The 23,048-nt window shown below is 37.4% G+C and overlaps 1 protein-coding gene across 3 annotated transcripts in view; it reads left to right on the top strand.

The window, feature by feature from the left end:
• The window catches only part of PEX5 (peroxin 5), a 166,736-nt gene that overhangs the window by 123,279 nt on the left and 20,409 nt on the right, over nucleotides 1-23,048 (top strand). For all 3 annotated transcript variants that reach the window (XM_089821189.1, XM_089821188.1, XM_089821190.1), the window contains exons 11-12: nucleotides 15,320-15,429; nucleotides 16,089-16,313. In XM_089821189.1, coding sequence (XP_089677315.1) covers nucleotides 15,320-15,429; nucleotides 16,089-16,313 — 335 coding nt within the window. The remainder of the gene's footprint in view (nucleotides 1-15,319; nucleotides 15,430-16,088; nucleotides 16,314-23,048) is intronic.

Here is a 23,048-nt window from a genome sequence, read left to right as displayed (position 1 = left end):
ACACTTGTATCTAACATTGTAAGGTGACAACTTTGCAATGTTCACCATCATGATGAATATCATGTGACTTGATATTGAAGACATGTCATGATAGTTAGTATCTTTTAAACATTTTGATATATATCATGAGATGTGATATTAGTTGTATATCATTATCTTCTTTATGAGATAATCATGGGGGATATTATTTGACATAATATCTGTGGACTTGCTATGATATGTTATGGTCGACATCATGAGACGTGATGTCAATGCACATACCATAGCTTGGATATAAGAAGAATGTCATGTGACTTGATGTTCTCTATATTCCTTGATACCATGAGTTAGGTGATATCTCCATTGTACTATACTCAGTTATCTTCCCTAGCTAAGAGGGAGTGTTGATTATTAGTAGCTTTGGTCAGATGCAATGATGACTTTTTGTTGATGCTCACGTCACCAATTCCTATGATCAATTCATACACTTCGAAATAAAAAAATTATACCTGCATTTGAGCACAAGCTCTAATGACACTAACTATATTAGAAACTGAATTTGCAGATTCATTTTTATCTTGGTACAGATCGTGTAATGATCTGTTAAATATGCATAAAACTGATCATAATATAATCAAGCATATTAATTAGAATATGATTGGGATCGGGCAAGTGTCCATTTATCCACTATTCAAATTGGCAATTTGCATTATAAATGTATTCTGGTTAAATTAACTAACCCGATCTGGGTTATAGTTTAGTGTGTTTAATTAATGAAGAGCCATGCCATGAACGGACATGGCTCCAAGTTGTGGACACATGTCCCTCCATGACATGTCTTTTAGAGACATTATTTATACCAAGTGCAAATAACCAAGAGGGATATTGAAAAACATAAATACTCTCTAATTGATAAGTTCGGCACTTGCAGATATAAAGAAACTTGTATTCTTAAATACCAATCGGCAACTTCTGAATAAAAGACAAATCAAATATTCAACTTCAAACTTGTCTTCATTGTCATTATAATTCAAATCCTCTAATAGAATTAGTCTGATCATTATCTGCAAATTAAAATAAGGAATTAGTATTGTCTAATCTGAAAATTAATAATAGTATACCAGTCTGATAAGAAGTTTAGTTTACATTCACAGAGACTTTATCTTATTTCGTGGTATAAATTGAAAGTTTAAATGAGAAGCCTCTTAAGTGAAAAGTGTCTTCATGAAGCCATGCGCTTGAAAGTTATTTAATTAAATAATTAGTTGGAAGCTTCCTATTGAAAGGTGTGTTGATGAAGCAACTTTAATGAAAGGTGTGTCGGAGACACTAGGTGCTTTATGAAGCAATTAGATTCATCTCCTGTCTATTGCTTTTGGTAATTTCTTGTGAGGTTTTTGAGTTGTAGTTTTCTCTTGAAGACTAATTCCTCTGGATCTGTTATTCAATTTGTTGCTGCTGTATAATAGATTGAATTAATTATTCTGAGATTGGGAATGCATTCAATTCAGTGCTGACGTATATTGAATTGAATTATTTATCTAATCTGATTGTGGGTGTCTTGTTATTCTGTGACTATTGTATCTTCAGAGGGCTAATTGGTGTTGTAAGTTGGTATACGTATCTCTGTTATTAATTGCAATTTACATCTGCAATTCAGGTGTATAATCTCTGCATTAAAATGCCTAGAGTCTCTGTTCTTGGGCATTGTCATGTTCTGCAAAATAGGTGTTTAATTCAGTGGAATTCCAATGCCACAATCACTGCATTTGATGTGGCTTCATTTTTTGTGTTTGGAAGGGTTTACCTACCCTATTGGGCTATGAATTCAAATGCCACAATTAGGGCAATTTATATCTGCAAACTGGATGGCATTGCTATTGATTTTAGGCACCATTATACCTCTGTTTTGGTATGCATATTTTCTGTTTATAGACGCCATTATATCTCCACATACAGGGCATTCGTTGGTCTGGAAATTCAGGCATCTTAATATCTGCTGTTTGGGCGTCTTATCTGCTGTCATTACACATATCAGGGTGTCTTTATTTCTGTTCTGAAGAACACCTCATGTTGAGGGTCTTGAGTTTCATATGCTGTGGGTGGGCAACATTTCTTTGACAACCACATAAGCCTATATAAGGTGTGGACCAAGTTAGGAGGGCAGTGTTGATTCCAATCTCTCTGCTGGAAGCTGGTTTGAGATCAAAGTGGAAGATCATTTGGACTCTCTGCTGCAAGTCATTCATCTCCAGCAAGCACATACCAGATTCATTGTTTATTATTGAAAACAAATAATTTAAATTGTATTTAGCAGATGATGTATGTGCAAAGACAATAATTGATTGAATTGGGAATTGCTATCTCTTGTCATTTATTCTTTGGTGTTATGTTCATTTCATACACATATATTAAATTTAAAAAAAGAAGAAGCAAAAACACAAAAAATCCTAAAAACATCATATCATTCATCATAGTCATTGACAGCCAACTTGGGTTCTTACAGTGATACCAAAGCATTATGGCTTAGAGATTTATTCCCTATAACACTTATCCACTCGGTGATGGAGAACCTAAGATTCAGTTTGGTAGTATGGGTGACATGGGTGCTGGTGGTTTAGGGGATACAGGGTATAGAGATGTTGACACTGGTTCTAAGATTGATAGGGAGGCCAGAGAGACTTTCAAAGATTTGGCAGTTGGGGCAGTTGGACAACATCATGTTGCCGATGTGTTGCAATAGCTTTCTGACACATCGTAGTGTATTGCACTCCCTAAAGGATGGAGTAGGGAGAGGGGTACTTGAGATGATTCTATCAATTCATGCAAGTTCGAGATCGGTGACAGGATTGATAGGACTAAAGCACATGATAGGCCACAACGAGCTACTTTTCTGAGATTGGAGATTGAGGTGATCGGTATTGAGACTAAGGCCGTGCCTTTCATGGATGGTGTTGTGGAACACTTTGTTGAGTGGGATGCTCTCCTGAGATTGATAGAGAGTCATACAAACTTTCAGAGATTTTGTAGTTGGACAACATTATGTGGTCGATGTGCTGCAACATCGTTTTGACACACTAAATTATATCACTCTCCCTAGAGGATGGAGTAGGGAGAGGGGTACTCGAGATAATTTTGTCTGTTCACATAGGGTCGAGATTGGTGATAGGATTGAGAGGATTGGAGCATATTGATGAGCTGCAACAACCTACTTTTCTGAGATTGGAGGCTAACGCGAGCAGTACTAAGACTGAGGCCACACATTTTGTGGATGATGTTGTGGTACACTTTGCTAAGTGGGATGCTCTTCCACAAGCCATTAAGAACCTTAATTTTGATAGATTTCAACATACTAGAGGTTTGTATCTAAGAGACAGAGGCCTAGGCAGTTAGATTTGTGAGAGGTAGCTAGTAAGATGACCTTAGCTCACTTTGATGATAGTGGCAAGGTGATAGCTCAAGTTTGGGTCCATAAGCTCGATACATATTTAGCACTGTGTCGTATGACTGAGGACGCCATTAGATTTGCTATGCTACATCTAGTTGGAGTTTCCCATGACTGGTGGTGCCATGGTTGGTCTCCTTACATCATGATCAAATTACTTCCTATTAGGGAATTCGTGGATAGGTCAATAGAGAGATTTGATAGAAAGGATTCCAAGGTATACTTCTTGGAGTTAGCTTAGCTGAGGCATACAGGTGGCTTAGAGGCCTTAATCAATGAGTTCCAGAGGCTTTTGGTGATGGTATATGATATCTTTGAGCGAAGGAGAGTGATGCTTTTTATTGAGGAATTGGTTGAGCCACTTGGGTGGGTTAAGTCCTCAGACTCACTTACTTTGCAGGAGGCAATGACAAAGGGGAGAGGTCTCAAGTCATTCACTTCTTGAGGCAAGTTTGTTTTGAAGCCTTCAACCTCTCCACTTGTAAATGAGGAACACCCACTGTTTACTGATGAAAAAGGGAAATCAGCTGGGAAGAATGATGAGGCATCACGAGAGGTTTTGAGGAGACAACTTTGCTTTTGGTGCAAAGGACCTTATGCTAAAGGACACACCTGTGGATATAATATGATGGGATTGAGGTTAAATCCTCACATGTTAGTTCAGATGGTGATGATTAGGATTTGAGCAAGGTATATACAACGAGGAGTGCATACGACCTCATATTTGATCCCCATGTGCAAAATATCTATAGAGTACAGTGTTTGTTTGTAGTTTGAAAGGGGACAAATCGAGACTTCCTATTGAGTTGCTTCCTTGTGATGTTCCAATTTCTACATCATCAACATGGGTGTTGAGTACAATTTTACAAACTATGTTGTTTTCTTTGATGGTGTTGTATTTATGGAGATTATTCAGTGACTTTCTATGGGATTGACATGCCCCCCACCCCGATCTAGCTGCATAAATTGTCACTTAACGTATTCTCAATGTCCAGATAGGCTAATGTGTTTAAGAAAGGGATGTGGAGCTGGTGTGATTTTTTTTTTTTGCCAACTCAGTGGTCTCATGGTTCTTAAATCCACGACAACTTCTTTTGTTCGATGATCTTTACCTTGTATGCCTAGGTTGTGGTTGACGAACATCAATTACACTCACACTATTCACAGATTCCTTTATTTGTAACTGTCGCGTGCATGAATAGGAAAGAGTAATGCTTGTTGAGGAGGCGACTATTACTTTTTATGATTTGGTGAGGGTACAAAAGAGGGGAAGATGGGAAAAAAAAGAAAAGGCAATATAGCTATACATGTTCAGGACGAAAACCCTGCACCTAGTTTGGACATAGCCCCAAACTGGTGTCAGTTAAGTTCAACTTTAGTGAACCATTTTGGTATGATAACCAGTACAGTCACCAGGAGTTTCAATTGACATTAGCGCTTAGGAGAACGATATTGAATTGAATTTAGCAACTTGAGTGAATGAATACAAGAGACTTGGCTAACCACATCATTATCAAAAGTATAGCTGAATGAAATCTGGTATTAAGCTAGTCACGATACCTAGGAAGACAGATAGATTGTGAAGACGGGATCAAATTGTATCACCAATTCCATTGCCCACAACAGAGATATCAAGGGGAAAGGTGTATTGGCATGTCTATCTTAGCGCAAGGACATGATATCCAGAAACACTAGCTGATGCATGAGATTCTACACACTTGCTTCTCACAATCTTCAAACTCGAGGTGCCGGTTGTAGATTTTCTTGTGATTCTGTTTAATCAAAACATTGTCGTATGATATTTGTCTCACTGTAGGATTAGTTTGGAAGTATTGTTACAAACTAGAATAAGTTTGGAATACTTGTGTTGTCGTTAACTGCTAAATAAGACTTTCTTTATCAGTTTATATGAAGTGCATACAACTCATCTGCTATCAGGCTATGCTACCCCTACTTCCATGGACTTTATGATGTTTTTTGTTAATTTGAATTAGTCCTTGCATTCACATGTTGTCTCTTGAATTTCGATTGTTACTAATCTACATATTAGAGGAATGTACGTTTGTTGAGGTTCTTATTTGTCAGTCGCTCTATATCTATATATCCAACTCTCTACATTGTTTGAATCGTAGGCTATTAGAGGGAACTGCATAATTTTTTTATAGTGCACAACAGGGGTACATCATAGTGGTATCAGAGCAATGAACCTGCTGCCTAGTGGGCTTTCATTTTGAATTGTCAATACGATAGAGAACCCTATAAAATTTGGAGACCCCCACAAATTCCATAAGGCAAAATAGCTTCAGAGATTATTGGAGTGCATTCATTGGCTAAAAGGGTTCCAAATGTCATTGAGGAAGCAGATAGGGAAGCAAGGGAAACCTAAAGAGCTCTTAGAGATGGTCAAAATGAAATGTCCCTTTTCTGATTTTTCATGATATTTCCAACCTCTAATCAGATCTTTAAAATCAAACAACTGCTATCACAAAGATCCACCAAATTCCTTAAGAAACCCCAAATCGGGTATGTTGAAAATAGTGCTAAAAGCTTCACAACTTCACAAATTATTAATGAATCTGAAAATGGAAATTTTTACAGAACTTTCAGCAGCATAACAGCCTACAAATTGATATTTCCAGATCCGTATAGCCTTTACACAACAGCTCGAAAATGTAGGACCAAAACTATGCTCATCGGGCTCCCGAAATAGCACAAAATATGCTCGGAAACACCACAAGAACACTAATAATCTATCTCAGAAGTTTAATCACGTCCCAATATATATATTCAGCTCTATTTTAACAGCTTAAAGTATAAAATACAGCAGCAACCAAAACTGATATGAAATACTCAACCGGAAACACCAAACTCTTACAAAAATACACCCGGAAACTCACAAATCTGCACTGTTCAGCACAAAGGCAAACTCTGTATGAGCATGCACATGGAATGGCTTCAAACTCCCGTCCTTAGCCTTCCTAGAAACCTGCAAACTCCCGTTCTTGGGTCTCCCTGGAAACCTGCAAACTCCCGTTCTTGGGTCTCCTTCTCCACAGGTTTGGCAGCCTCTGAAGAATAACAAAGAATGAGTGAAAATCAAGTCTGGAATCCCCCCCAAAATGCCTCCAAACCTCTTTAAAAAGGGCATAACTGTAACTCACGTCCAAGAGAGGTTAATGAAACATATTTTAATAATAATTATCATTTATTAGTCCAACGGTTTTCAAAGATTAACTCCCTTTTTCCGAAACTTCACTTTCTTGGGCCTGCCTGCCTTAGCAAAGATTTTCTTTTTTTTTTAAATTATTTGAAAAGGGGACATGACAAGTCCTCCCCTCCCAATCATTGCTTGTCCTCAAGCAATGGCTGAACAATAAACCAATCAATCCACCTGGATCCCAAATGTAGTCATGAACTATACTACTACCAATTAACATAGGCTCCTGCAATATCCTTTGCAATATGACCAAGAGGAATCCATAATCAAATTGACAATTATAGCTCAACCAAACTCTGAAATCACCACTACCACAAACAAAAACCCATGAGGCACAAACTCTTAGAACATCAAAACCCAAGTAAAGTGGACAAATCAAACTACCAACACAGTAAATACCATCAACGCATCCCACTGGCCTATATGGAATGTACAATCCAACTCTGAAACAATGGTGAACCCTCTTGAATGAAACTGTACCAAGTATGGAGAATCCACACACTGTACAACTCCTGTAGTCAACACAACTCTGCAAATCATCGGCCACTATCTCATAACCATAACTCCCATACACTGCTGATGGTGAAAAGACATTACAAGATAAAGAGTAAGAAATGGAATCCAAACCAAATTTGTCTACCATCAACTCCTCAGCACAAGGATCAAATGCTAACTGATGTACATACCCTGCAATATAATGTTGATAAAAAAAACCAACCTCAGTCAACAGCTCGCCATGAAGAAGTGATACAACCCACTGTGACTGATCACCAGCTAAGTCAAGAGATGTCATAGCCAAAGGAGTAGAATCAATAACAACACCTGCTGAAGCATCACTCTGAAACTCCTGCTCTAAGTCATGTATTATCAAGCTGTCAACTGTAGAACCTATCGCCATGTCATGCCCATCACAACTCTCATCTTGAGGCATCAAATTGTCCCATAACTGATGATAAGCACTAGGAACCAAAGTACATCTCTGTATCATCATCTCATCAACATGGTCATCAAAGGTAGATAGATGAGCATACCTCACAGTGTAATGCCGATAGAATGCACCAATCTCAGTCAGTGGCTCAGACTGCAATCCAGATGTAACTAACTGCAATCGATCATTAACCAAATTGGAACTGACTACTACCTCTGAAGACATTGCGAAGGGAGTAGTATTACTAGTAGGAACCATGCCAACTATCAGCTCACCAATGTCACACATGGTCTTTGATACAACATCTCTAGTCTTCGTGCCATTAGTACTAGAGGTCACCACCATGTCAGGCATACAACAATCTGCTACAACACCCAACTCAATTGAACCTAACTCTAGTGGGAATGAACCTGATATTCCAATGTTAGTATCAAGAATGGATGCATCCCCATCTCCACTGTCTCTGACAATCTCGGCCATGGACATCCTCGGATCACCAAACACCACTGCTTGTGACTGTATAGAATCAGGTGAAGACTGTAGTCGCTCTAACTCCATGGTCACCTTAGCCAAATGAAACTGTGACTCCTTGAAAGCCAACTGTGTACTCTCAAGAATCTCAGAAGTCACCACAAGCTGCTCAGTAATCTCACTCACCTCATCTTCCTTGGCCAACAATGCATCATATGCTGTACTGCCCCACTTCATAAGATAATCTCTGTCGGCTACCAACTGCATATAATCCTGTCTCAGAATCTGGATAGCCTCCCATAAAGAGTGGAACTCTGTCAAGGAAAGATAACTGCCTCCCTGCTCATCACTAGTAGGAGAACCCCATCCATAAACTGCTAACAACTGACGAGCAGCATCAAAATGCTGGCAAGTGATAGCAATGTCTTGGTCACTAACTCTCAACTGATTAGACACATGATTGCACTGGCTTGACTGTCTCCTACAAACCTCCTCTGATGCACTGTCTAAAGGAGTATCCTCAAAGTTACTAGTCTCTAGAGTATTACCATCCATATCCTGTGAATCAAATCTAAAACTCATATCAACATACAGAGTATCAAAAACATTAGCATTTCTGTCCAACTCCTCTATACCCAAGGAAACTAAGTCTTCAAAATTGCCCATTGCATCCTTCTGGATGTCATCAATGCCAATATGATCCTGGGACTCATCTATACACATTGCCAAATATGAAATATCATCAACACATTCCAACAAGTATGGCCGACTGGATATATGAACAAGGCCCAACATTGGTGTATAAAAACTAATACCAACATCAGACAAGATACTGGCACAAGAAAAGACAACACCATGTAATCTGCTAATCAAATCCATGATAGCACCCAAACAAACACTGCTACCAAAAAGTGTTAAAGATATCCAGTCAACTGAATCCCAAATGCCAATATAACAATCTCGAGTCCATATCCGTAAACTAGAATCAACTGGTAACTCAAGCAAACTCCTCACCTGAGTAATATGACCAATACCAACTAACTCCACATACCTGTCATGATGAGATAATGAAGTCACAATACTATCTTGGTTCACCTTCAGCTGGCTGGACAAATCATGTGAAGTACTACCAGCCTCAACCTCATGTGATGAAGCATCTAACTGTGCCTGGTACTCTTTCTCAGCAAAGTCATGAATGCTCAATGTCTGCTCATCTCTACCAGGTATCTCACCATCCTGCACAACAACATCCTCATAATCATCATCTGAACCCACTACACTGTTGTCACTGCCTGTTGTAACTATACCATCCTGAATACCTGTGGCATCACCCTTTGACAACCTGTAAACAATTGTCTCAATTTGAGTATCAAGTTGACTGTTACTATCAATCTGTGTAATATCCTTTCCCACCACCTCCTGTGGCAGAGTAGAATCTGAGACCTCTACCTGGCTATCAGCTAGTTTCTCAAACTCCTCATGCAAGTTCTTGGAAATTGTGTCATCTGTCCTGTGAGAAAATCTGCCAAATAGAAATCCAGTCAACTTATCCACCTTAGCTGGGTCAGATAACATGTCATTTATACGGTGGTGCTCAACCAACTGTTTAGACATGTCATGGCTTATTTTCATAAGTTTATCTCGAATGTCTAAATAACCATCCTTTCTATTATTTTGACTCTGGCTATCAATTGTCCAAGATTGTTCCCTCTGAGACTCTGTACTATACCTGTCCATTCTGGATAAAGTAGAGTGTAACCCCAATAGGATATAACTTCTTAAAACACCAAGAACTAACATGCAAATGATTAGAAGTAGCATGCAACCATAGATTTGGACATGCAACTGATTAGAAGCAACATGCAACCACCAAATTATGACATGCAAGATCTGGGTAGTTGTCAAAACTGAAATGCAAACTTTTACAACCACCAAATTCACCAAGAACTAACATGCAAATGATTATAAGTAGCATGAAACTATAGATTTGGACATGCAACTGATTAGAAGCATGCAACCACCAAATTATGACATGCAAGATCTGGGTAGTTGTCAAAACTGATATGCAAGATCTGGGTACTTGTCAAAACTGAAATGCAAACTTCTACAAACCCTCAGGCTGGCAAGATCATGGCTCTGATACCACTGAAATGTCCCTTTTCTGATTTTTCATGATATTTCCAACCTCTAATCAGATCTTTAAAATCAAACAACTGCTATCACAAAGATCCACCAAATTCCTTAAGAAACCCCAAATCGGGTATGTTGAAAATAGTGCTAAAAGCTTCACAACTTCACAAATTATTAATGAATCTGAAAATGGAAATTTTTACAGAACTTTCAGCAGCATAACAGCCTACAAATTGATATTTCCAGATCCGTATAGCCTTTACACAACAGCTCGAAAATGTAGGACCAAAACTATGCTCATCGGGCTCCCGAAATAGCACAAAATATGCTCGGAAACACCACAAGAACACTAATAATCTATCTCAGAAGTTTAATCACGTCCCAATATATATATTCAGCTCTATTTTAACAGCTTAAAGTATAAAATACAGCAGCAACCAAAACTGATATGAAATACTCAACCGGAAACACCAAACTCTTACAAAAATACACCCGGAAACTCACAAATCTGCACTGTTCAGCACAAAGGCAAACTCTGTATGAGCATGCACATGGAATGGCTTCAAACTCCCGTCCTTAGCCTTCCTAGAAACCTGCAAACTCCCGTTCTTGGGTCTCCCTGGAAACCTGCAAACTCCCGTTCTTGGGTCTCCTTCTCCACAGGTTTGGCAGCCTCTGAAGAATAACAAAGAATGAGTGAAAATCAAGTCTGGAATCCCCCCCAAAATGCCTCCAAACCTCTTTAAAAAGGGCATAACTGTAACTCACGTCCAAGAGAGGTTAATGAAACATATTTTAATAATAATTATCATTTATTAGTCCAACGGTTTCCAAAGATTAACTCCCTTTTTCCGAAACTTCACTTTCTTGGGCCTGCCTGCCTTAGCAAAGATTTTCTTTTTTTTTAAAATTATTTGAAAAGGGGACATGACACAAAATCATGTTGCTAATGTGCTACAACAAATTACACAGGCCATACAACAGATGAATACCAGGCCTAGAAGACCCCAAAGCCATCACAGTGAGGGTGGAAGTGCAATAAGAACACCACGAGGCATGGGAGCACCCACTTGAACCACGGATAGACCCTTGATGTCATCTTGTGTTGAACATCATGATGAGGTTGAGGTTGTTAATGCTGGAGTTGTAGGAGACATTCCAGATGATGTCATGGCTACATATGCAGCGTGGGATTTGTTTCCAGACAATGTTAAGGCAGTTTAAGTTTTGTTCAGTACATGAGACAACAAAGGGAACTAGTAAGAGCACAACAAGATAGGAGGCCAAGGGCCCCAAAAAGGAATCTAAAACATGCTATGAACAAACTCACCTTACCAATATTTGATGGTAGTGGAAAAACTACTACCAAGGCATGGGTACAAAATATGGACACCTTTCTTACTCTCAAACCAATTTCTAAGACTAAGGCAATCAAGTTTGATAATATGGATTTCGATGGGCCAACTTATGACTGGTAGCATCATGGCTTAGTCACTCAAGATCATGGAATGATTAATTCTTATGAGGACTTCAGTAACAAGTTGATATGTAGATTGGATAGGAAGGATATAGGAGTTTATTACTTATATTGATGAATTTCAAAGGATATCTATCATGGTCCCAAATATGACAGGAAACAAGAAGGTAATGTAGTTCATGGAAGGTTTGAGTGAGAGGTTCGAGGGATTTGTCAAAGTGCTGAAACCAAGTACTCTACAAGATGCAATCAAGATGGCACTTGATTTGGACACCTCATCTTCAGCGATTCAGCCTCCCAAAAAGCCTTTTAAGGGACCCAAGACCAATCTAAAACTTTCAAATAAGAATAAGAGTAATCCACCTAAGACCAATTTTGAGTTAAGAAATGAGCTAAGGAGGAATTTATGTTTTACATGCAAGGAACCTTGGTCTCGGGAAGGGTAAGTTTCACTATGTTGAGGCGATATTGGATGATGAAAATGGTGGTAACAAGTCTGATGACAGCTATGACGATGGTGTTCATGAGCAGCCCAAGTGGAGAAGGTGGAGACACAGGTTTTAGATTAGCCACCTATAGTTGCCACCCTCTCAAGAGTTCCTATAAGTAGTCTTATTTGACTTAATGGAGTAGTCAAAGAGCAGCAAATGGTTTTCTTAGTGGATACAGGGGCAACACAAAACTTCATTAGCACTACTATAGAAGCAAAATGAAAGTTACAGGTGATACTATAGCAGCAAAATGAAAGTTACAGGTGAATGCCATTCCGCATTTTGATGTTAAGGTTGCTGGTGGAGATCTTAATTGTGTAGTGATGGTTTCCCAACTTGCAAGTCCAGCTAGGTAGTTACACTCTCACAACATATTTTACACGATCGAGTTAGGTGGGATGGATGCTATTTTGGGTCTGCAGTGGCTCTAGACTCTGGGTAGATACACTATTGATCATGATTAGAAACAAATTGGGTTTATGAGAGGAGATCAGTAGGTCATTCTCAGAGCTATGATTGATAGGGGTCCCAAGATTGTTTCAACTCATAGGATGGAATCCATTTTGAGAGATGAGGATACATAATGGGCAGCACATTGTTTTATCTCCATTAAGTTTGTTTCAGATTTAGGACAACATCATATCAATAGTCAGTTAGTATTAGACAAGCACAAAGGAGTCTTTGCCGATATCCCTCCTGGTGTAGTCTAGGGTGACAATAAGTCAGATGTGATTACGGACACTATGAGTTTTTGGTGACAAGCACAAAGTAGTCTTTGCCAATATCCCTCCTGGTGTAGTCTAGGGTGGCAATAAGTCAGATGTCACTACGGACACTACGAGTTTTTGGTGATACCTTTTGGACTTACCAATGCACTTGCGACATTTCAGTTATGCATGAACCGTATATTTAATAAGTAGTTGCATAAGTTTGTACATGTGTTCTTTGATGACAATATGATTTTCAATAGGAGATGGGAAGAACATTTGCAGCATTTGGATGAGGTTCTAAGTATCAAGGAGCAGCACTCACTATTCGCTAAAGAATCAAAATGCGAGTTCGGTTTGACAGAGATCCTGTACTCAAGACATGTGATTGGTGCTAATGGGGTCAAGGTTCATTAGGAAAAGATACTGGCCATATTAGACTGGGCCGCCACCAAAGAATAATTCAGATTTGAGAGGATTCCTTGGATTGTATTCCTATTACAGGAGGTTTGTGAAGGGGTTTTCCCAGCTTGCAGCACCGCTTACTGATCTCATGAAGGCAGGGGCCTTCAGGTGGTGCACAGATGTGGAGGTGATATTTGATAGGGTCAAAAGAGTGATGAGTACATACCCTTACTAGCTTTATAAAAGAGGCTTCATGAAGCAATTAGAATCATGTCTTGTCTATTGTTTATTGCTTTTGAAGGAAGCATGTCTTAGAAGATTTATTAATGGAAAATAAAAAGGGGAATCAGAAAACATAATATATAATAATCACTCTTTGAGGAAAAGATAAGAAAGGATAGGAACCATAAAACAATTACAAAACTGATATATACAGAAGGGACATTGCTGAAAGAAATTATAGAGATTATAAACAAGGCAGTAGCATATCTATTAGTATGTGCAAAATATTTTTATGGTTAAGTATCTTAATAATTGTAATAAACAGAGATAACCAAGCAATTGTGATGGAGGCAAAAGCAATCAATTACTTATATACATACTCAAGACTTATTATAATTAAGTCTTGAGAAGAGAGAAAAAGGGTGTAATCAGGGATCAATGACCTTGAGCTCCTTGCCAGCAAGACCCAAGAAAGGCTCAAGGCCTTGGATCTGTAAACTTTGAGGGAAACCGTTGAGTTTTGGCACCTAAGTAATCTGTTTACATCCTAAGCATTCTTCTTGTCTAGAATAATAATAAGGTTAGCATGGATTCTCTCAATTGCTCATAAATATACACATTTAGTTCAATTCCTATATTAATAACATAAATTAAATTAGCGGGGGACATTACATGCCATCCAATAGGATTGGGCTCATTCATGCAACCTGTCAGGTTTGATCCATGTAGGTACTACTCATGCAGGAGATCGGCACTACCTGGCTGTGAGCACAATGTACAGGATGATGAGAGAGAGGCTAGGGAATTATTTTGAAATATAGGTACAGGTTTATATATGGTCAAAAACAAAAAAATGGCAATAAAGACCTTTTGGAAAACACACAAATTTAGTACCAATCACAAAGAACGAGTTGGCAGGGTTCTTACAATATGCATTTCTGTCGCATTTTTTTCCTTGTTTATTTGCTAACCCCACCCAATTTTTTTCTGATTAGGTTTTTATCTTTTAGTTTACTACGTATTCGTGAGAAATCTTTTGTTACTATGGTTGTACTACTAAACCAATGCAAATTGCAACAAGACAAATTATTGTGCAGCAAAAATGTGTTTCAGCTTCAATGAGGAATAATCACAATGAATATCTTAATTATGTGTCTGAAGGGTTTAAATGAATCCCAACCCAGATGGAGGGAACTTGCACAAGCAGTGATTCAAGGAATCCTATTCCCTTAATCTTTTTATTTGCCTGTTCATCTATGTTCAGTGAACAAATCTCTGATCCGACCTTGTAAAGGCATACAGGAAACATGCATAGGAATTGTTCAAGTAATGAGCAGGTTGTAAATATATTGAATCCAAAACCTTGTCACAGAATTATTCTGAGCCAGTTCTACCCATGGTATAGTCAATGCACTCAGTGTTATATGTTTATGAATAACTCAATATTGAATCTTATGTCTTACCAAATATTTCACTTGATTAAGTTATTCAAAGTTTTCACTTCAATTTTGGACAATATATCTATATGGTTTTACCAATTTTATAGAGACATATGTCCTATTGATCGATTGAGCACTGTTCTGTTCAACTTATTATTTTTTCCTGTTTATCCTCTTGTCGTGCTTGATTGACATATTATCATCGAAATATTTTAGGTAGGAGGCTTGTTCAAACTACCTCATGTTAAAACTATATCATGTCTGATGGGTGGGTTTATTTTAGCTCTAATTTTATTATTTCTGATTGATATCTGGATGGTGTGAGTTCATTTTTTATGTAGTTTCTTCTTGTAATCACCTTAAAGGAACCAACGTGGGAGAAATAACATGTTGCCCTCATTTCAATAGAGTTGGAGCAAGCAGCGGCTCTTACATATTTGCGGGGTTGGTTAGAGCATCATCCAAAGTATGGGGTGCTTATTCCACAAGATCAAGCAGAGAACTTGAGCTATCTTGAAGTAAGTTTCATCTCTCATTATTACAAGCCACTGTAGTTTTGTTTTATTTGGTTTCATAGATGGTAATGTTTACTTGAACTAAGACATAGAAACCAGTATGATATTGGGACTTAGTGGTAGAATATATATTGCAATTAAATATTAACATATTCAGGGCTCCTGTTAAAAAGATGGAATATAGAATGCATGGTGTTAAGAACAGCTCGTGCAGTTATCTAACTATTCACAAGAATTTAATGAGACTTCTTCAGATTAGTAATTCAATTAAGGGTCAACTAATTTAATTGCAATCTACTTGAGAAACTAAAGTTGAAATTCGTCCTAAAGATTGTGTTGGATTTTCATCTCCGTCCACTTCTCTTTTCACCCTATTCAATATGATATATAATTCATTGCTTAGATTAGTAAGTATCTGTCGGCAATTATCCAGTTTTATTATTTAAGGTCATGTTTTTGGAGTTGTGTTTAATGAAAAAAAGGCATGCAAAGGTGTTACCCAGAATGCTCCAGCATGAAAGCATTATTTTTTCATTAGACGACTACAGCTAGATGAAGTAATTTTACTTAAATATTATGAAAATTAAATGTATACTTGCAGTTCTCTTGCTTCAAGATTTGATTATTTAGTAGAAATAACTAACAGGAAACCTGGTTCTAAGGTGGCTAGGCTTTTCAACGAAGCTGCTCAAATGTCCCCAGAGGATGGTGATGTGCATACGGTCCTTGGGGTTTTGTATAATTTATCTCGTGAATATGATAAGGCAATTGATGCTTTCCAAACTGCACTTAAACTTAAACCTCGTGATTACTCTCTATGGAACAAGCTGGGTGCTACACAGGCAAACAGTGCTCAAAGCGCAGATGCAATCTATGCTTATCAACAGGTATTGTACTTGTAATTCCCTGTGATCACTGGTATACATTCATTCTGAATATGGACAGCATGGACTTTAGAGTGGCTGGTGCTTTAGTTTTTACATAAAAATAACATGGAATCTGGAAGATTCATCTAGTTATGTTTTTTAACTATGTTTTGAATTGTATATCAAGACTCAAAATTGCAACTGAAGTTGCACAAATATTGCCTGTAAGTTCACAAGATTGCAACAGCTAATATTTTCATGCTTTATCCATGACATGTCATAAGCTACAATACTAGGAAGAATTATTGGCCTTTTGCTAGCACTGGAACATTTCTTAGGTTGAAAAGGACAGCTGTTGAAAATTATAGGGTTTTTCCAATTTGTGTAAACAGTATATAATTACATAAGAATGTTTCTGGATTCAATTGTGTTACTATTTTTGCATCAATGTTTCCGATCACATTCTGTGATCCATCATCAGGATGAAGAAAGATAGAGAGCATGAAGCTACTAGTCATCCCTGTGACTGTTGTGAGTAATGAAATTGCATTTACAAGCCACTAGTCATCTCTGAATTATTGAAGTTAAGCTTATCTTCAAGACCGAGCACAAAAAACTCAGAAGCACTCCAAAGTTGGAACTGATGTATAGTTAATGTGAAGGCTAGTTGATACCACATTAAGAATTTGTTGAAACCACTTAATAGTGTATGTGTACTTGTCTCCTATTCATTAAATGGTCAACTGGTGTCAGAATATGCAGCCTCTTAAAGTTATAAAATGAATATATATTGCATCTTAACAGGTACTATGAAGGATTTGACTTCTTGAGTGGAACAAGTCAGAGAAAAGAAGGGCTACAGATGAAATTAAGTATTATGGTCTGTTTCTTCTCAAATGCAACAATTCTGGTTGTATCAGTCAAGATTCTATGACATAGGATTGATCATCACAAGTAGCTTCTAGGAATTAAAAGATTGGGATCAAATGGCAGGGGCCTAAAGAGAAATTTATAGAGATTTCTGAGATTGGCCTGCCAATTCAGGAAACAGTTTGGCTGTCAGAAGATTACCTTGCCATTTAAAGTTCTCTTGTAAGCCATTCTGTTGTGTTGGGGTGGGGGCATTGCAAGGTTGTAAAACCCTCTATAGCTCATATGCCAACTTGGGTAGGGAGAGTTGGCCAGTATGGAAACCACTTTTAGGCTACCCACGTCTAGGCTACTATAGAAGGTATTCTAGTTCCTGCACCATTTTTTTTTACCAACTGCTGGCCACTTTAAAGAACTGCTTGCTTTAGTCTCTAAATTGCACTCCTAATCTTCCTCCAATTGCATTCTTTCTTTCCTCCAACCTGGTGTACACGGGGGCCTGCATCAATAATAACCTGTATTTCAAACCCCTTCACATCACGCTTGACTGTACGAGTCTTCTGAGGAAGAAAATGGACGTGATTCTCTCCCACATCTTGCAGTAATATTATCTTCATTGTAAGATCCCTTACCCAGGAACACCAATAACTCCCTAGTTGTTCTGTTCCAAAACTTCTGAGTTGTGGGTTTGTGTAAAAATTGAATTTCTGGATTTAATATGTAGTTTGCATAAGTTTAATATCATCCATTGCATAGCAGAAAGTAGATAACATATTGATCACAAGAACCACATTCCTCATCAAATTACTTATGTAGAATTCAAACAGCTCATTGAATAATGAAGTCAATAATTTCTGACCTTGTTTTGACAGCAGTAATGTGCCTTATTGGTGAATTTTCTCAAGAGATGCATACAATTCAGCACTCAGAAATAAAATAAAAGTAGTGAACAGTCAGCACAGGAAATATTCCAGATTGCATCACCCAGAAATGGAGCTCTCCAACATACAATGTCAGAATAATAGGAGCCTCATGGATAGGTATGAAGAAAGTGCAACACCATTATCAAGAAGTACACTTCACTAGCAGGGATGCGTCCACATCCAGCAAAGAATGTTCCAACATTACCACAACCCACATACCATCATGCTCGGAGCTGAATATTCATCAAATCGATCACTGTAGATTATCACGTGCACACAGATATACTTCCAGATAAATATCAGATAATATATAATAGAAAATATTTTTATTACTGAAATTTATCTTCAAAGGAAGACTTTATGAATTTTCTCTGTTGTGATTGGTGACTTGCAATAACTCCACATTTAAGGGTTGGGTTTTTGTGCAAACCTTTAAGCTCCAAGAGTTTGCATCCTCAGAAACTTCATTCATCCGAGGAAAAGAAATGAGCTACATATCAATTTCAGTAACAATCTGAACATGTTCAATTCATCCACAAACCCTTATGAAGACTTCCAACAGCCTTCTAGAAGATAGGCCTTGTTTTAATACTTGATGCTAAGATGAACTTTATTATATAAATTAACAATTTAAAATTAATTTATTCAAATTAATTTACTATTTAATTATTAACTAAATTAAACAATAGTAAGTCTTTCTGAAATAATATTTGTTTGTGGACAATTTAATTAATTCTTACCAAGCTGAAAAATTTTCTTAGCTCCCACAAAAGCATTTGGGTTGGCTTCCCTTCACTGGTCTGAGAGGAGAGGAGTGGCTGAAACTGACAATGATTGATTGTGCTTTGAGGCACATCTTCTTGTTTGTTCAACCATTTTCCATTCTGTTGTTGCTATTCATCTCTATTTACTCTAGTAAGGATGTTCAAAAGAAAAGGAGTATGAATGCGAGCACCGAAATGTACCTGCTCTTTAAAAGCTATTTTAGGGTCTACAGTAAGACATGTCATCTAGAGGTAAATACCTGGTTTCTAGTGCACAATTCTTCTGTTTTCTGTGGCTTGTATTAGTGGACATTCTCCTAAAATGAAATAGCAAGTCAATGCCCTAGGTCTTTTTGACGGAAGCTACATTGACAAATAAAGCACTTTAGCATGGCCTAGGTTTATTTTGGAGCATTCTAGTGATTCCTAGCCAATTAGGAACAAACTTTTCAATCTATTTACATAGTAGATCTGGCACGAAACTGGAATTCCTGCATGGGATGGCCCCTACTATTTGACCACCCACCTTGGGATGGGGTTTATGTTCTTATTCCCACCCAACATAGATTCAAAGATTACTGTCTGTGATTTAGATGCCTGACTTCTCTATTTTTCCCCAAGCAAGCTACATCCATCTAGAACACTTCGATGGGGAGAAATTATAGTGCCCACTTGGCTTGGCCCTGCCAAATCTTGGTGAGTCTCCTCTGATAAGATTATGCAAGAAAACAGATTCATAGAAGAGAATAGGACATGACTACGAAAATTTCAGCCAGCTTTTCTTCCTCGTTTTTTGTCTTCTTGTTGAGGCGATGAAACCAAGGACTGGTTGTGACTGCTCTTCTGATCGAGCCTTTGAACTCAAGGGTTAAGATATCAATTCTCTGCTGGTGTGAGGGGGAATAAATTCTCTGTCATTTCCAGTGGTACGGTTTGAAATAACCAAAATGCAATTAGAATGTACTGATAGGCACTATAAGAGAATGCTGTCAGATGTGCTTTAGCTAAGCCATTGGAAAACTATATTTGATCCATTGATACACAACCCTTATCTTGATATGAGAACAAGACTAAATAGTATGATTTACTGCTCCTTTATCATGGACCTCGGTTGGGATGTCAATCTTATCCACATCTTTAAACTCCCATCGTATTTCTCTTAGTTAATTCTGAGACTCAGCAATCCTCTGGTCACTTTTAGAAGTCTCAGCTGACCCACTCTTATATATTTTCCCCCTCTTCGTAGATTCAAGCATCCTTCATACATTTACAAAAATGGAAACTCAAAAATTTATTTCCAACCTCTCTTAAACATGTAGCGTAGAACACAGGTTAACTACTAAGAGGGGGAGGTGAATTAGTACTGAATATACCCTTGTATCAAATTCAAACTCAATACAAACATCTTCACTTTAAACTGTTTTGTACACTAAAGCATTAAATCATAATAATAGAAAGCACCATGAAAGTACAAAACACAATACACATTGATATGACGTGGAAACCCAACGTGGGAGAAAACCACGTTGAGAACAGCTGCTAGGATCTACTGTCCTATTCCAGCCTCATAAATCTTCAAACCAATTACAACTTTAAGGGCTCCAACCCTGTGGAATCTACAAACCCCCTAATCCAGCAGCAAACCAGTTACAATGTTTTAAGGGCTGCAACCCTAAGGAGTCTCGGAACTCCTATTCTACCTCTTACAAAAATGAACACCTACATCTTGAGCATCAACTCAATCCAATACAACCAACTTAACAAAATTTAGGGCTTTAACCCAATTAAATCTTCAAGCTGTTAAAGTTTTGATACAATGATGTGATTGTCAAATACAACACAATTTCAGAACTTAACTTTGAAACATATACATGTAGTTGTAAAACTGGAGTGATCAATACATCTCAACCCAAAAGCTTCAGATGCATTAAACTAATGTTCCTGATAACTGTCTGCAGAGAACTGACCTGTAAGCACCTTTAGAAATATATAACCTGTACATTTGTCTTACAACAAAACCACTGAAACTGTAGAACCCAGATGTTAAAGGCTGTTACCAAACCATACATAAAATATCTCTGCATATGTTCTGTGAATAATTACATTCGAAAATGTGAATTTTCTTTGTATAACCAGTTGCCTTGATTATTATTGAACAACAAGTTAATCCTTTGGAGTATCATGTACATATGTTAAAAAACTGAATCAGTAAATAGAATTTTAAAACCTTTTGCATCAAATGCTACGCACTTTAACAGTCTTCAGAATTTTCTTATACTTTACGACTTCTTTCCTTCTCCCATCGACTTCATATCAACATACATATCTCTCTTTTAATGCTCTGTTTTTCTGTTCATTCTCTGTTTGGAAAACACCCAACTCTTCAAATATTCCTTAACTTGTATATTTTATCGAGTCTTTGTGTTAAATTTCTCAATTAGATTTATATTTAAATTTTACTTATATAAATATCCGTCAATATATATTCTCTTTATGTAAATATCCTTCAATATATATTCTCTTTATATTATATCAATAAACTTTGAAACAATTAATGTCTCTGATTTTGCCGCCACCTTAATATTGAGGTCCTTGTATGTAATTGTATTCAATATATTTTCTATGTAATATAACCCAGAAGACCTCTAATTTATAATGATAAGAAGGGAGGGCCAATACTAAAGTGATGTGACCCCTGTGCGCATTCTCAAGTGACACGTCAATTTATAGTAAAGATTGGCGGATGGTTAAACACAACATAATAAATATGAAATTTGCGGACTGTAATCAAAGCAGATTAAACCAACACCCAATGCCATCACACACAACTAGCAAGAAGATTATGTCTGATGCCATCAACATACGGACATTAAAGTCTTCAATATTACCGCTGACATAAGGATTAACATGATCACTGATAGAATATTAGTACACCACCTCTTAGCAAGGGAGGATAATCATAAAACAAATATTATATCAGTGTAATCTCACAAATAATAATTATCACATTTGATACAAGAGTGGTCTTCTTGAATATCAACACGTGATATTCACCAAGTACTCAAATGGGGTTTGATATCAAGAGTATTGGTTTCCCACAATATCAATGATAATCACCAAGTACTCAAATGAGGTCTGCTATCACATCTGGTATCAAGAGTATTGGTCTCCCAGAATATCAATGATATTCACCAAGTACTCAAAATGTTTTGATATCACATCTAATATCAAGAGTTTGGTCTCCCAAAATATCAATGATATTCACCCAGTACTCTGAGTAATGGCCTCCCAGAATGTTGAGATGCAAGACATTCACCATATACTCAATTTGTTTGATCTCATAATACAAGTTATCGTAAGATCGTCACCTTACAATAACCTCTGCATATACAAGTGATATCATTTAGAAGTCATCACTTCTATGTGATATACACAGGCCCATTATAGCCACACACAAGGACTTTACTCCCTCTAAATATCAATCATCGGAGCTCCTCATTTAACTCCCTTTTCCCACATTAACATTCTCAAAACAGAAAGGTCAAGGCACATAGCTCTAATGATTAAAAGATAGACACAAATAATATAGTACAATAATTTGATATTCTAAGACTCCATCTAGAAATTTTAACAAGCTTATTTTACATTTTAATGAATATATTAGAGAACTCCCTCTTAATCCAATATTTCACACATGTTATGGATATTTTGAAGTTCCTTTAGAATGGACACTTGTCTTGATCTACATCAGAATTACTGACTTTGGCGAAGGCTGCTTGGTGTTAGAGTCTATCAGAGCATTGGAATGCTGAGTGATCATAGTTGTCACATCTAAAGCATTGCATTTTCAAGTAATCTACATGTCTTCTTTTCCTTTTGAGTTTAAGTTTCTTCTTTTTATCGACTTGGGTTGTGAGAGCCTAAATATTACCTCCAGCAGAAATATTGCCTTGAGATATTAACATGCAGTCCTCTTGTATGTAGTCATCCTTTAGTCGAGCAAGTTTAGGAAGCTTGGATCGAGCACATACCCCTTGTCTAAATGTTTTCCATGATGATGGTAGTCACTTTAGAGCTATCATTGCTAATTCTTTCTCATCATAGATGTGACCAATTTTAGAGAGTTGGTTCCTTAATTTTGTGATCCTTAGGAAGTATGAAGCAATGGATTCTCCTTTGTTCATTTTAATATTGGAGAG

Source organism: Cupressus sempervirens, chromosome 3 (assembly GCF_028749045.1).
Source record: "Cupressus sempervirens isolate cs-2001-9-10 chromosome 3, ASM2874904v1, whole genome shotgun sequence".
In the NCBI taxonomy this organism is placed as follows: domain Eukaryota; kingdom Viridiplantae; phylum Streptophyta; class Pinopsida; order Cupressales; family Cupressaceae; genus Cupressus; species Cupressus sempervirens.
This window is presented reverse-complemented; position numbering and strand designations above follow the sequence as displayed.